The sequence below is a fragment of the Paroedura picta genome, chromosome 2, assembly GCF_049243985.1.
Source record: "Paroedura picta isolate Pp20150507F chromosome 2, Ppicta_v3.0, whole genome shotgun sequence".
In the NCBI taxonomy this organism is placed as follows: domain Eukaryota; kingdom Metazoa; phylum Chordata; class Lepidosauria; order Squamata; family Gekkonidae; genus Paroedura; species Paroedura picta.
Window position 1 is genome coordinate 91,883,881 of NC_135370.1, and position 15,964 is coordinate 91,899,844.

At 41.8% G+C, this 15,964-nt stretch overlaps 1 protein-coding gene across 2 annotated transcripts in view; it reads right to left on the reverse strand.

Annotated features, from left to right (window-relative positions):
- The window catches only part of OTOG (otogelin), a 180,046-nt gene that overhangs the window by 117,423 nt on the left and 46,659 nt on the right, over positions 1-15,964 (reverse strand). For both annotated transcript variants that reach the window (XM_077321603.1, XM_077321602.1), the window contains exons 19-23: positions 15,431-15,643; positions 14,321-14,486; positions 10,160-10,234; positions 5,118-5,161; positions 3,531-3,681 (exon numbers count right to left, since the gene is read on the reverse strand). In XM_077321603.1, coding sequence (XP_077177718.1) covers positions 3,531-3,681; positions 5,118-5,161; positions 10,160-10,234; positions 14,321-14,486; positions 15,431-15,643 — 649 coding nt within the window. The remainder of the gene's footprint in view (positions 1-3,530; positions 3,682-5,117; positions 5,162-10,159; positions 10,235-14,320; positions 14,487-15,430; positions 15,644-15,964) is intronic.

Sequence of the window (15,964 nt, forward strand, 5' to 3'; positions counted from 1 at the left end):
TGAATTGCAAAAACAGCTCTGTGTCATCCAATATTCTTAATAGAGGAGGAAAATTAACAAGGTTGCAAGTGTAAAGCTTTTTCTATCTTCTCCAGTGGAACAGTCATGAAAACATATACAAGGCTAGAAGAAAAATTCAAAAATTAGTCAAAGAATAATCAAGGAATGGTACTAAATAATTTGTGCCTAATAGATCCTTTTAAAAAAGTAATTGGCATGATTATCATTTCAGTCCCAATCTCAATATAATATAAAGACAACCAAAGCATTCAGTGGAAAGTTTTTTGTAAAAAACTGAATTCATCTTTTGTAAACTGAAATAGTCTCCTATTCCCAAGCCATTTTCTCTAGGTAGTTCACTGAGAAAACAGTAACAATTTCAGGAAGGAAAATCTTTTATATCAAAATTGAAAGACTATCATTATTAAAAAGTGCTTTCCATTTTCCTTTTATACTGTACTATTCCAAGTTTTCTATCACTTATTGGATAGTTAGTGAACTATAAGGCTGAAAATTCCCACTGGTTTAAGCTACCAACTGAATAAGCCACATTCAGGAACAAAGAGAATCACTTTGACAAGAAAAGACCAAAGTGCAAATTTCATCTATGTAATATTACCCTGGATGAAACAAGTGCTAACAGCTTTGTCTCTTGCAAAGCCAAGCATCGAGATTGATTACAATGATCGTATTCATAAAAACAAAATGCTACTTAGATGACAAGTGACTTTTTAAAAACTATTAACTTCTATTATTTCTAATGTCAAAGTTAAATATCCTGCTTACAGATAATCTGAAGTGATGCACCTGCTCTTTAATTCAGCAAGCCTTCTTCAAATTCACTGGCATATTAGTTGTACTCTATGCTGGCATATTTAAATAACAGATGCTATTACCAAGGTTGTACTTCCCCATATACACCTGTGATTCAAACACACATTTTACACACACTATAAGGCCACTCTGAAAGTGCTCAAAAAGTACCAACAGAGGAAATATACATGACTAATGTATACACCTCTGGAAGAAATTCAGACAAGACCACTGTATTAGCAGGAAGCACAAATCTTAATATAACACACCAATGTGAAATTCATAAGGATTGCAGGTGGTATTATTATTCCCTCCCCCATCATTTCCTTTTTATTTTACATGAAAGCCCCCATTATCCTCTCCCCTTTTCCATCATTCCTTCAATCCATGTTGAAACAGACACATTTTGATCTTATTACTACAGATCTTTAACAGCGGGTTCACTGTTAAAATAACTTGCAAAGGGCTCAGTGGGCAGAGAGTGGGTGTGACCTGTCCGAGGCAGGGCCCAACTGGAAAGTGCTTCATGCGTCCTGATTTGCTCCTGTCTTCGACAGGCCACGCCCACTCCTGCCCACCCAGCTGGCCAGGGGCTCTCTGCCGGCATTGCTGGTAGTTTGCCCCTAAATGCTCCCCAGGACACACGTAAGTTCCCTGGGTGTGGGGGCCTCGAAGAGGCGGCATGAGGGCTTCGTGGTACAACAGGCAGAAGCGGGGAGAGGGGGGTCTTTCCCTTCCCCCTTCGGCCAGGAAGCTCTCACACCGTGAGGCAGCATGAGGAAGCCCTCACACCGCCCCTGTGAGACGGCGTGAGGGCTTCCCGGCCCAAAGGGAAGCTGCCGAGGGGGAGGGGGGTTTCCCTTCTCCCTTGCCCCCCCCCAAAATGACAGGAAGCCTTCTTTCTCCCCAAGCTGTTCCTATCATTTTTAAATGGTGCTGGGAGCCAGGTCCTACCCACGATGCCATTGCAAAATGACAGGAAAAGCCGGGGGGAGGCTACCTTTCCTTCCTTCCTCTTTCTCTCTGTCTGTCTTCCTGTCATTTTTTCTGTCTGTCTCCCCCCTCCACTATCCCACTAGCGCCCGCTGCATTCCTGACTGCAGTAGGCCTTTTTACTAGTATGTCACATAAATTCCATATTTTGCAATAGTCTCTAAATACATAAAAAGGAAAGTTTTAATGGGTGTTTGCATTAATCACATTCAATCTGGCTGATAACACAGAATGGAGGCTGTGATTCACATATGCATATTAAGTGCAGTTGTGGAAAAATGGAGATTGATTTTTTGTTCCTTCACTTTTGTGCCACCATAATCAAGAGAAATGGATAACCTACACACAAATTGCATTATACTAACAGGCAACAACGCAGGTTTGTTTGACTTACTTAACAATCAGGCATAAGAATAGTTTCAACAGATTCATAACATTCCTTGCATTATCTAGCACCCCCAATGCTATTTAACTGGTATGAAATATTCTGAATGTCTTCTGAAAATCACAGATTCGTGCATAAATGTTTACATTGCACTGATATTTATTCTGAAGCAAATAAAATGTATCCTAAAATACTGTAATTAAAATGTTAAAATAATGGATGGCTTCAATCTAGCAGCCTTATATGCATGTGCAAACATGGTATACAAAAAACTGACTTCCAAGACAAAACAAGTCCAAAATAAAACTCAGATTTAATTATTTCACTATTAGAGTTACAGATGTTAGTGTTTAAAAATCAGTTTCTGTCAGATAGACTGTATTCAGGTGCCACTTTCTGTCAGAACTAAGTTGAACCCGGCTTGCTGCTGAGTTATTACTCATTTCCTCCCCCACTATCCTGCAGGTGCCTGCATTCATATACCATAGATAACTGCAGTTACTTTCTAACCAAGATTCTCCAAGCTCTTGAAGCCAAACGTAAGTAAAGTTAGACAAAAATAAAACAAACAATTACAGAATTTTAGCTGGGTATCTCTTATCTAAATGGTTCCAGATGCTGATCGTGAAAACCATAGTTTAGAGCTATGTACAGAATTGCCGGGCTGGAAGAAAAACCAAAAAATGAAAAGAAAAAAAAAGGAGGAGGAAGAAAGCACTGGCTGCCCTTCTGAAGATTGCTTAGTAGCTTGACAAACAGCAGAGGGCAGCAGGACCAGTGAGGAAGAAAGGGAAACTAATGAAACAGCAGAAAAGGCAGATAGATAACCAACTGAGGGAGCAAAGAATAGAAGAGGAGCTGAGGCAGGTGGGCAGCAGTGTGGAAAATCAGGTTCTCCAGATTAGAGTCCACGCTCTTAACCACTACCCCAAGATGGTTCAATTTAAATTAATATGGGTTTAGGGAAATCAAAATCTAATTATCATTTTATGTTTCAATTGGTGTTTTTAAATTTTAAATTCATTTTTATTTTTTAAGGTCAATGCCAGCAATGATTCTTCAGATTTGAAATCTTTATTAAAGATTATTCAAATTACATTTCAGGACGATAGACTACCTTGGTTTAGAACAAAGCACAATATTTGCTACAACATAGCACTCCTTTTCAAATGTAACTAGTATAGTAGAACAAAATTCAGAGACAGTAACATAACATCTTTACTAGCTTGAATTCATCCTGTTTATTACTACTAGAATTTGCAGGTGGCGCCAGTCTATGTTGGGACAAAAAACTGAGCAATGTATCTTGACCATTAAAACAAAATTTGCTTTTACTTACCCCTGAAGACACATGCATCCTGAAAAACAAGGTTGTTGAGTAGAAACAGTGAGGTTCAGCAGCTGATTTTCACATGTTCTTTCCCTGCCAAGCTCCATGGTTCCTTGATCACTACAGTTAACATAGATTTGCTCATCAGGGCAGTCATGAACTAGAAAAACAGAATGAACAGAATCACAGTATCACACAGAATCATAGAGTTGGAAGGGGTCATACAGGCCATCTAGTCCAACCCCCTGCTCAACGCAGGATCAACCCAAAGCATCCTAAAGCATCCAAGAAAAGTGTGTATCCAACCTTTGCTTGAAGACTACCAGTGAAGGGGAGCTCACCACCTCCTTAGGCAGCCTATTCCACTGTTGAACTACTCTGAATGTGAATTTTTTTCCTGATATCTAGCCTATATTGTTGTACTTGTAGTTTAAACCCATGACTGCATGTCCTTTCCTCTGCAGCCAACGGGAACAGCATCCTGCCCTCCTCCAAGTGACAACCTTTCAAATACTTAAAGAGGGCTATCATGTCCCCTCTCAACCTCCTTTTCTCCAGGCTGAACATTCCCAAGTCCCTCAACCTATCTTCATAGGGCTTGGTCCCTATGAATTAAAAGTCATGTTACATTTGCTTTAAGATCCTTCTCTTCAATTTTGTATCTGGACCTGCCATTCCCAACCTGTTGGTTCATGGTGGTTAACAGATAAAATGTGATACAATAAAATACATAAAATCCCTACAATCCCCAAATCCCATAACAAACTAAAGCCCTCACCCTGCCTCCCCCAATCTGCCAAGTCTCCAGGGATGATGTTACCAGTGGAGACACTAGAGGATATTCTGTCCAGCCAGCCCCAATCAAATGCCTGGTGGAAGAGCTGTCTTACAGGCCCTGAGAAACAGAGTTAGCTCCGAAAATGCCCTTAGCTCTCTCAGCTCATTCCACCAGGTAGGGCCAGGCGAACTTGGCACAGACCAAGGATCACCAACCTATTTATACCTACAGAGTGAAGAGCCCTGTGGGTGGCATAGGGAGACAGACAGTCCCTCAAGTACACTATCCTGGTTTTCTTCTGAGGATCATAATCATCTTTTTTTTCTGGTAAGGTTTTTATATATTTCATAAGTAGTCTGACAAGTAGCGATTCAGTAAATGATGCCTATTACCCATCACTATACCCATGAGCTAAAAAGACCAAGATGCTTATAGCCCCCATTCCAGCACGAGCAGAAATGCTTCTATTTGGCTAAAATTCACATAATGGCACTGCTATTAATGTTCATATACTTTCAGATGGCACCATGAAGACCCAGAAAGCAGCATACTCCATTCCTAACTCAATTTCAATTATTTTAATTTTTGTCCTGCCTTTAGTCCCGTGTGCATGCAAGGTTTCCCCCCCCCCTTCCCATTTTTCCCTCAATGTGACCGGTACGCTGAGGGAGAATGACTTGCCCAAAGTCAGTCAGTGATCTTGTTGGTAGAAAGGAAGACTGAATTTAGTCCCAGTCCAACAAATGAATCACTATGCTGTAATGGCTCTCTCAAGAATGTTAGAGAATTTGGAGTTAACATAATTAAATTTTACATACCAATATTACTATTCTCACAGTTCATCACCCCATTTCTGCAGTGGCTGAAAGGAAAATATAAAAAGTATGAGCTTTAAATAATCCACTTAGCAATTTGGTTGAAAAAATTGGACCATGGTAAAATTGCACATGCATTGCAGTCCCTCAGAATCTTGTATCTACCACTGAATTAAAGAATCCAGTAATGACAATGTATATAAGCTTATTTATCATAAATATGCAAAATTATACATTATATTTAGATGGATACAAAGACATACAGAGTGGGAGAATAACAGTGATTCTTATCCTTTAATTCCACTACCATCCACCCAATATACACCTGTATCACCAAATGTCCCTCATGTAATATTTATATGCCACTTTTTGCATAACCCTTGCAGCTCACAGAACCCTCCATATTTCCTTGAGCAGGACATTCTATAATGCTGCAGTTACTATCAAAGAAGAGCAAGCCTGTGCTGTGGCCAGATAGCAAAAAGAGGGTTCAACCAGGAATAGGTGCTAGGAGTGCCTGAAATGACAACAGGCTTTTAACTAGTTTAACTGTACAAAATTAGGAGGACATAAAAACAGGCAACTTCTTTAAAATTCAGTAAATGATCCCTATTACTCATCACTGTGCCTATGCGCTAACAAGACTGAGATGCTTACAGCATCATGCTCAGGCATCATTTAACTCCTTGGTGATAGATTTGATTCCTATTTGCTGTGAGTCACTATATAAAGAACATGTAGGCAAGCAGCCTTCTGTCAGAAGGCGCTGCAAGTACAGAGATTACCCTCAAATGTACCATTCTGACTTATGAAACTAGACAGGTCTCAACTCAAGGAAGGGCCTTCTCAATTGTATCACCAAAACTTTGGAGATCACTCCCTGGCAGTTTGTCTTCCAGTACTGGTTTCTCACTCCTTTCTGCATCATCTGGCATATCCCCAATAGGGTTTACTGTTCCTCCTCTGAGTGCTGTTTATGTGTTTGAATTATTTTACAGTTTTAATTGTACTTTTAATTGTTCAAATGTATTACATTTTTATGTGTGCTGTTGTTGGAAGCGGACATGTACTCTAATTCAACCACACACTGGTTGAGGGGAGCTAGGGCCTGAAGTCACCCATGCCAAGAATGCTGGGAGAGAGAGGTCGGCAGGAGCCAGGCAGCTTCTGGAAAGGGTGTGATAAGTAGGCAAGGCAAGGGTGGGAGATGTTAAGAGGCATTCCTGAACAGCCAGGGGAAGGAGCAAGCAGGGGGGCAGGCAGCACAGGAAGAGACAGGAAATACTTATTTTTCTTTCCAAAATAGGCTTCCCTGGTGGAGCACATAGAAAGGGACTGGATGCAGGCCAGGTCTAGGTAGGGAATCCTATAAAAGGGAAGGTACACCAGGTAGGCAGGCAGGCAGGCAGGCAGGCAGGCAGGCGAACAAGCGACTGACCTCCTAGAAGGATAGAAAGCCAGGGAAATTAGAAGACTAAGGTGCCAGAACCCAATTCCTTCCCAATTCCGATGCTGAACTGGGGACTTCCTCTTCACTTCCCTTTCATATGGGGAAACTACAGAGGGTAAGGAGCCTGACCTGTGGACAGGGGAGTCTCACAGTCATCTTGTGGACCCTGACAGAATGGAAATCTGGCTTGAAACTGTTTAAAATAAATACAATCCCTGTTTGCTCACGAAGTTCTGAATATCCTCCAAGATTTGTATAAAAATGCAAAAATAACCAGGGGGGATCTGATAAGAATCACTGGGATAGACATTAAATTTCTTAGATTGCACATTTAATACATGTATACACACATACTTGCATACAGATAGCTATGCAAATTTAGTAGACTGTACACATATTTATTTGCCTATTTCATATTTGCTGCTGGATATTTAATGTGGACACACACATACCCCACATAAAAATATATAGATATATGTGCAGGTTTTGTTTAGGTGCTATCCAAAGACACAGTATGCCATATTCTCATCTGTTAAAAAGGTATCCCCGGTGCAAGCACCGGGTCATGTCTGACCCTTTGGGTGACGCCCTCTAGCGTTTTCATGGCAGACTCAATACGGGGTGGTTTGCCAGTGCCTTCCCCAGTCATTACCGATTTTACCCCCCAGCAAGCTGGGTACTGATTTTACCGACCTCGGAAGGATGGAAGGCTGAGTCAACCTTGAGCCGGCTGCTGGGATCGAACTCCCAGCCTCATGGGCAAAGCTTTCAGACAGCTGCCTTACCACTCTGCGCCACAAGAGGCTCATCTCATCTGTTAGAGAGGTCTTATAAGATACTTTCTTTCAACAACTACCCAATGAAAATACAAGTCACATTTTAAGTAACCCCAGATTCCAGGATAAATGTGAAAGGAGTGATCAATCTCATTCATAAATGTCTACTTTTATTCAGAAAGGACCACTTTTATATAAGATGCTTTACAAAAAAGAGCTATTTTCCTTATAAAACAAAACAAAAACCTACAAGCACAGCAAAAATGTTATAATGGTTTTGTCTTAATAATAAACACAATAAACACAGGCTATTTTAAAATGTCCTAGGAACATTTGACAACTCCCAAGAGTCTGAATGATTCTCTCGACAGCTTTCCAAAGTAGGCTTGAAACTTGTGATATTTTTGCAAAAATAATATACCGTGTATACTCGCATATAAGCTGAGGCACTTAATTTTACCACAAAATCTGGGCAAAATTATTGACTCACTGGGAAATGCAGCAGTTACTGGTAAATTTACAGGATGGCCTAAATGCTTAATCCATGCTCAATCATCACAGGCTCTCCCATCCAGCCTCCCCCCCCCCCCCCCGCGCAACAAATACAGAACAGTCAAGAGGATAAATAGCTGCTGGGGTTTGTACTCCGCTTTTCACAAACCAAAGGAGTCTCTAAGTGGCTTACAATTGCATTCCCTTCCTCTCTTGATGCCAGACACCCTGAGAGAGCACTGACAGAACTGCTCTGTGAGAACAGCTCTGGCAGGAGAACCAAACAGTGCCCCCCAGGCCAGCAACCCAGAGCAGAACAATAGTACCCAAAGTTGGCAACCTACTACGACAAGTACGATACCTACCAAACTGGGGGCTACAGTGTCCCCCAGAACAAAACACTGAAAAAAAGAACTGTAAAACTGAAAACTGAAAGAAAGAACTGTAAAAATCAACTTTTAAAAGAAACACAACCCCAAGAAGAAAAGGCAAGCAATGCTGCTCCTCAAATAAGAGAAGAAACACTGAAAAAACAGTAAATCCCAAAGCACCCCCAAAAACCCACCCCACCCACAAAAAGTGATTAGGAAAAGAAGGGGAAAATATCAGAATCCCTCAGTCAAACCACTGATCTCCTACAAGCTGCCAGAGTAAGCTTTCGAGATATTTGCAGAAGGAAATAGTTAGCTGGGAGCAAGTAGCTCACTTGCAAAGAGCATAGTTTTTAAGATCTTTGCAGAAAGCAAAAGTTAACTGGAGGCCACTAGCTCACTCGCAAAAAGCTTAGGTTGCAAATGCAATGCTGCAATTGGCTGGTTGGGGGCAGGCTGTTAACCAATTACCTGCGTACACGCAGAGGAGATCTTTTAAGTGCAAAAAACTGCTGGAAAACTCGGCTTATATGTGACTATATATGGTAAGACATGAACATTATCATCACTTATAGAGAAGATGTCGAGACACATGTCTTGAAAGCACCATGGTTTTTCACCCAGTGTACTGCAGTGTGCCACAAGATCCCCTGAGATGTACTGTAGTGTAGGGGATTGCAAGATGGCAGCCACACTGAGCTGGTAGTCAATGCCACAGCAACGCTTCTGCCTGCCAATGCCAGCCTCAGCTCGACCTTGGCTGCTACTCTCCTGATTACCCAAGCCCTTATTCTTCCTGCTTCCTGATGCATCTTTGTCCTCTTCCACAAATTTGTCATGGCTGGGCCCAGCCGATTGGCCCGGGCCTGTCCTCCTGAGATGGCTGGTCCTGCCACCAGCTATCAGACCCTTGGCATGGGGTATGCCTATCCCAGCCAGAGTGGTACCCAGATCTGACTGGATGTGGCTGCCTAGGCTTCTGGAATGTGCTTTGCCCTGCTTCCCATCATCTGCCAACCCCCACCAGACTCTCATGTCATTGAGCCACTCTCTGCCATCTTTGGCCTCCTCTGGTTCCCACTGATGGCCTGCCTGTCCCACTGCTGCTGCCTCTCTCAATGTCCACTGGCACCTGAAAGCCTCTGGAGCTTTTGGGCTGTATGCCACCACCTCTCCCAGCCTCCACCATTTCCCAGGCTTCGATGCTTCTAGGCTCCACTGATTCAAGCTGGTCTCCAGTGCCATGCTCAATCTTGTTGCCTTCTTCCCTTGTGGCAGAGGAAGCTGGCCTGATGGGCCTTCTGTTAGACACTGGTGCTATCTTGAATGGGAGGAGGCATATTTTTATTTGCATATGTTAATTTTATTTTTATTTGCAAATGTGGCATTGCAGGCAAAGTGTGGTAGATAAGGAGATGGGGGCTGGCTTTTCTGTTTATTTGCCTATTTAAATTTTATTTTTATTTGCATATGGAAGAAAAGTTGGTTTATATATGCCACTTTTCTCTACTGGAAGGAGTCTCAAAACGGCTTAACATCACCTTCCTTTTCCTCTCCCCACAACAGATACCCTGCGAGGGCTGAGAGAGCCCTGATATTACTGCTCAGTCAGAACAGTTTTGTACTGTGTCTAGCTCAAGGTCACCCAGCTGGTTGCATGTGGAGGAGCGGAGAATCAAATACAACTTGCCAGATTATAAGCCGCCACTCTTAACCACTACAGTAAGCTACATCGGGGTGTGACAAGGGGGCATGGCCAACTGACTTCACTTCCATGGTACCTTGAAGTCTGATAAATATTTTGGGGTCTATTCATCAGTTGTCAGGTTGAAAAAAGCAGCCTTTAACAAAAATACTAATGGGGAAAAATGAAACAGAAGTGCGATGTGATAAGTGTGCTTGGTAATGACGAGCCCACAGAAATATGTTACATCCGAAAAAGTCAGAGCAACTTACCATTTTCCCAAAGATGTAATAATGTTCTCTCCAGGAGTATAGTCAATACCCTGGAAATAGCAGGGGCATTCACTTCTAAAAAGGGGAGAAAACAAAATTTAGTTTCAATTGTATAAATCACAAGCTGGAAACACACCCTTTAAATATAGTGTAATGTTTACTGTGAGTAGTCGTTATATTCCGGCCCCTCCACATGACGTTGCCAGCATCCAACATCCAAGCAGCAACCAACTGGCTATATCCACCATTTTAAAGTGCTAGTTGGTGAATTCCAAAAATGGATTCACCAACATATGTAGCGCTACCTACCAGAGAGCAACCAGCAGGCCACCACCACCAGCAAAGAAAAAAAAATTATGGAGAAGAAGCAGCGCTATCTCCGCCTTCCAATGTCCCTCTCTCGCACCTGCCTCCCTCTCCCTTCTCCTGGGGAGCGCAAAGCATGCCTCTCCAAGCGTCCCCACCCCCTGCAATCAGGTACGAGATTTATTTTTAAAAGAAGCAAGACTCATGATTCCATAAGGGGTGGCAATAAAGAAGCACTATGCATCTATGATTAGATGCATATGTGTTTCAATAGAGAAGTACTACTTTTAAAAATAAAATAGTGGGTATTGCAGACCCTTTAAAGCATGGAGAAAGGGGATTGGTTGCCTGGCTTGATTGACAGGTAGAAGAGAGTCGCATATAAATAGTGTTGCTCTCTTCTGCCATATCCAGCAGCACTTGTGGAGGGGAAGAAGTGAGAAATGGCAGCAGAGAAGAGCGAGATAGCAAAAAAGGTGAGGAGGGGCCGGAAGGCACAATTTTATTTAGCGGTACGCCACTCAGCTGGCGTAACGCTATTTTTAAAGAAGTGCGGAAATGCCAACAGTGAAAAACAGGAGCTTTCCAAGCGACTATAAAGTTACATTATTAAAACTATTCCCTTTCAGCATGGCATACAAAAACAGAACATATAATTTGATCAGAAACATTAGCATTTCCAGTATCTAATATTGCCATATGCAACACTCCTCCTTTCTTTGCTTACGAACAGTCTAGAAACCTTCAGGACATGTTAGGAGCAGAATTAATGAACCTAGAACTGACAAAACTACAGCAGATGGCAGAGGGATCCCTCATAGGAATTTCCCTTGTAGGCATTGTGTAGTATGTGCCTTTTCTGTTAAGAGACACACATTCCACAACTCATCCAATGACAAGACCTTTTACATCAACTCTTTCATCAACTGATTCAAAAGGGATTGGTTATATTATAGAATCAGGGTCATCAACCCCCTGCACAATGCAGGAACTCATAACTATCTGCCTACCCACAGTGACTCCAATTTCATTGTGAAATGATCCTCCCTGCTCCCACATGTTGTTGTTATGTGCGAAGTCGTGTCCGACCCATCGCGACCCCATGGACAATGATCCTCCAGGCCTTCCTGTCCTCTACCATTCCCTGGAGTCCTTTTAAGTTTGCACCTACTGCTTCAGTGACTCCATCCATCCACCTCATTCTCTGTCGTCCCCTTCTTCTTTTGCCCTCGATCACTCCCAGCATTAGGCTCTTCTCCAGGGAGTCCTTCCTTCTCATGAGGTGGCCAAAGTATTTGAGTTTCATCTTCAGGATCTGGCCTTCTAAGGAGCAGTCCGGCCTTATCTCCTCTAGGACTGACCGGTTTGTTCGCCTTGCAGTCCAAGGGACTCGCAAGAGTCTTCTCCAGCACCAGAGTTCAAAAGCCTCAATTCTTTGACGCTCGGCCTTCCTTATGGTCCAACTTTCGCAGCCATACATTGCAACTGGGAATACCATAGCCTTGACTAAACGCACTTTTGTTGGTAGGGTGATGTCTCTGCTTTTTAGGATGCTGTCTAGATTTGCCATAGCTTTCCTCCCTAGGAGCAAGCGTCTTTTAATTTCTTTGCTGCAGTCCCCATCTGCAGTGATCTTGGAGCCGAGGAAAATAAAATCTGTCACTATCTCCATTTCTTCCCCATCTATTTGCCAGGAATTGAGAGGGCCGGCTGCCATGATCTTTGTTTTCTTGATGTTGAGTTTCAAGCCAACTTTTGCACTCTCCTCCTTCACCCGCATCAACAGGCTCTTTAGTTCCTCTTCACTTTCTGCCATTAGAGTGGTATCATCTGCATATCTGAGGTTGTTGATATTTCTCCCTGCAATCTTGATCCCAATTTGTGACTCCTCTAATCCCGCCTTTCTCATGATGTGCTCCGCATACAAGTTAAATAGGCAAGGCGACAGTATACAGCCTTGCCGAACTCCTTTCTCAATTTTGAACCAATCCGTGATTCCATGTTCAGTTCTCACTGTTGCTTCTTGACCTGCATATAAATTTCTCAAGAGACAAATAAGATGCTCTGGTATTCCCATCTCTTTAAGAACTTGCCACAATTTGTTGTGCTCCACACAATCAAAGGCTTTAGCATAGTCAATGAAGCAGAAGTAGACGTTCTTCTGGAACTCCCTAGCTTTTTCCATGATCCAGCGTATGTTGGCAATTTGATCTCTAGTTCCTCTACCTCTTCGAAATCCTGCCTGTACTTCTGGAAGTTCTCGGTCCACATATTGCTGGAGCCTAGCTTGTAGGATTTTGAGCATAACTTTGCTAGCATGAGAAATGAGTGCAATGGTGCGGTAGTTTGAACATTCTTTGGCATTGCCCTTCTTTGGGATTGGAATGTAAACTGACCTTTTCCAATCCTGTGGCCATTGCTGAGTTTTCCAAATTTGCTGGCATATTGAGTGTAGCACTTTTACTGCATCGTCCTTTAAGATTTTTAAGCTCCCACATACACACACACAAATTTCCAGAATACAGCTTGGGCTGGAGGAAATTCATAACATCTATGTAAATTCCTTTATGTGGGTTTTTCTACAAACCTGTTAAAACTCATATCTGAGAACAGAGAAGCTATATATGCTCTCATGCAGCACTTTGTGACCTTCAGTCATACTGATAAGGAGCTACACTTGTGGGTGGCAAAACAAGTCCCCATTCCTGCCAATCTACTCCCCAGGCAGTTAACCATTCTGGATCTACACTCTTAGAACTTTGGCACCTTATGGACTCAATGAAGACTGACTGGTTGTGCCTCTTTTAATATATGTTGCAATCCAGTTTTTTTCCCCACCATTTACTGTATTGCACACATAACAACTTTGTGTCAAACATTCTGGCAAAATAATTTCACTCCCTTTCCTTCTCCTCCCTGCTCTTCTCCCACCCTCTCTCACAGAGTTACAGGGCTGCTTAATCATTCCTAAATGGGATTGCATTATCTTCTCTTCTTTCCCTAACACCTACAATACAAATCAATCTACTTTCTATAAAACATTCACTTTTGGCTATATACAGCAGAATGCACCCTGAGCATATTATTTTGGTCCAAGATAGGGCTTTATGTGCAAACATCTTGAAATCTTTCTGACCTTTATTATGGCATAGTAGATGTTATTTACTTAACTTTATGCCATAGTTTTCATTTACAGAATGGTGGTTCTTAGCCACCATTTCTGAATGTGAGTTCCATATTCTTAGAGAATCTAATTCTATATATTGTCTGGAGCTCGACTTTTTATGTAACTACCATTCCTTACTAATATCCTTTAAAAAATATCTCCTTAAAAATTCAGTACTCTTCCTCTCCCTACAACAGATACCCTGTGAAGTAGGTGAGCTGAGAAAATTCTATCAGAACTGTTAAGTGAGAACAGCTCTAAGAGAACTGTAACTATTCCAGCTGTACTACACTTATTTTCAGCAGAACCTGCCTTAGTAGATAAACCTTATGGTTCTTTTAAACTGCTGTGAGCCCATGCCAGCCTGTAACACAAGTGTCACAACCAGCACATCCAGCTGGAATTTGTGGTATACGTGGAACGAGCAGGAACGCTTGTACACAGAATCAGAATAGGTGCTAATTCCCCCAGCACTGCTGCCTAATCAGTGATTCAGTCAACTGAAAGGAAAAGCATCTCAAGGTCTGGGAGGACCTTGACAGTTCACTGGAATAGCACTGTCTTATATTTATGGGTGGATGTGGCAAAAGTACCGAAAATAGAAAGTCTGTGGTGCTATAGGAAAGATACATTCAATTTTCAGCCTCAGTCAGATAAAATGACAATGTCTGCACTGTAAATATACCTACTGTTGTACACATCTGTCAGTTTTGCTGTTCAAATACATTCCAGGAGGGCAGGTGCAACCTTCAGCACAATCACCACTGCACGTCTCTGGCATGGAGATTGCTTGGCAAGTTCTGCCACAGGTAGATACACAGGTACTGTACTCCTTTGTATCTTCACATGAAAGAGCTAGCAAATGAAACAGACTTCTCACATTACAAAGCTAAAGCATCAAAAACAATCCGTTCCCAAAGGTCTGCCCGGTATTTCATCCCACACACTGTGATAAAATTCACTAAACATGAACAATCCAGCCACAACTTAGCTGGCTAAAAATAAATCACACATTTTACAGCCAGCAATGTACAAGGAATGTATGTTTCCTACTACACAGACACAAACAAAAGTTTAACTTATTTATAGCACTCAGTGTGTACAAATTCTGCTCCCACCGACACCCTTATACTTCATTTTCATACTTGCAAAGTAGTACAGCCTTTCTCAACTTGTTTATTGTTGAGAAACCCCTTAAACATTCTTCAGGCTACAAAAAATCCCAGAAGTGATATAACCATGCAGAATATGGTTGGGAAGCATAGCTGTATACATGCCCGACCAGACACCATCCCTTCCCACCCCCTCTAGGTCCATCATTGGCCATTTTTGAAGAGGGGGCGGGTCAACATGATCATATGTGGTCATATCACCTAATAAACATTTAACAGATTTAAAAAATATATTAAAATTAATGAACTCCCATAGTGCTGGCCTGGAGGAGCCATGACATCCACTCATTCAGGAAATCCCGAGGCCATCAAGAAACCCCAGGGTTTCATGAAACCCTGGTTGAAAAAGTCTGTAGTAGAACTTAAGTATTCAAACCAATACATCCATATTATGGTATTAATGAGTTAAAGGGGGAAGAACTTTTAAAGGGTCAGCTGAAGAAGCAGCAACAGAATTTCAGATTTGGTTAAAAAAATTCAACCAAAGTACAAAAAACAACATTTCTGCTTAATATATCAAAAAAAGAATTCAATTCAGAGAGTTATTTCAAACTCACATTTCATTTGAAATCTGATTTGAAATTTGTGCAAGATGTCAAATTAAACATGGACTGAAAAACAACTTACCACATTCTGGGACATTACTCCGAAAATCTATGACTACTCCAAATCTATAGCACTGATGAGCATAATGAGCTAGAGCAGAACACATACAGATCTGGCCACATTTGCAGGTATCTCTTCTACACTGTTCAAAATATGGGAGAGGGCTCAGATAGGAAAAGCATGAGGCAAAGAGTTCTTTCGTAATTATGCTGCAAGCTTCTGTTGAATAAGAGGCTGTTAAAGTAACAGAAAAAACATGTTTTAGTAAAAGTCTACCTAAAAAATCCCTCACTCAAAGCCCGTGCCCACTTAGCTATTCTGAAATCTTGGAAGAAAGACATCACAACCAAATTAGATTCTTTAAGCCATCAAAGTTTTAAGCTCTTATTGAGCAAAGACAGGACTCGGTCTGATTATTTTAGCTCCATTCTTTCACGCTATACCATACCAGATGACTTACTGCATACATCAGCCAATATTTCTGATTTACGTGATTGGGTGTTCAAAGCTGACTCACTGATTGACCACTCTTCAATACAGCTATCACAAGCAGCC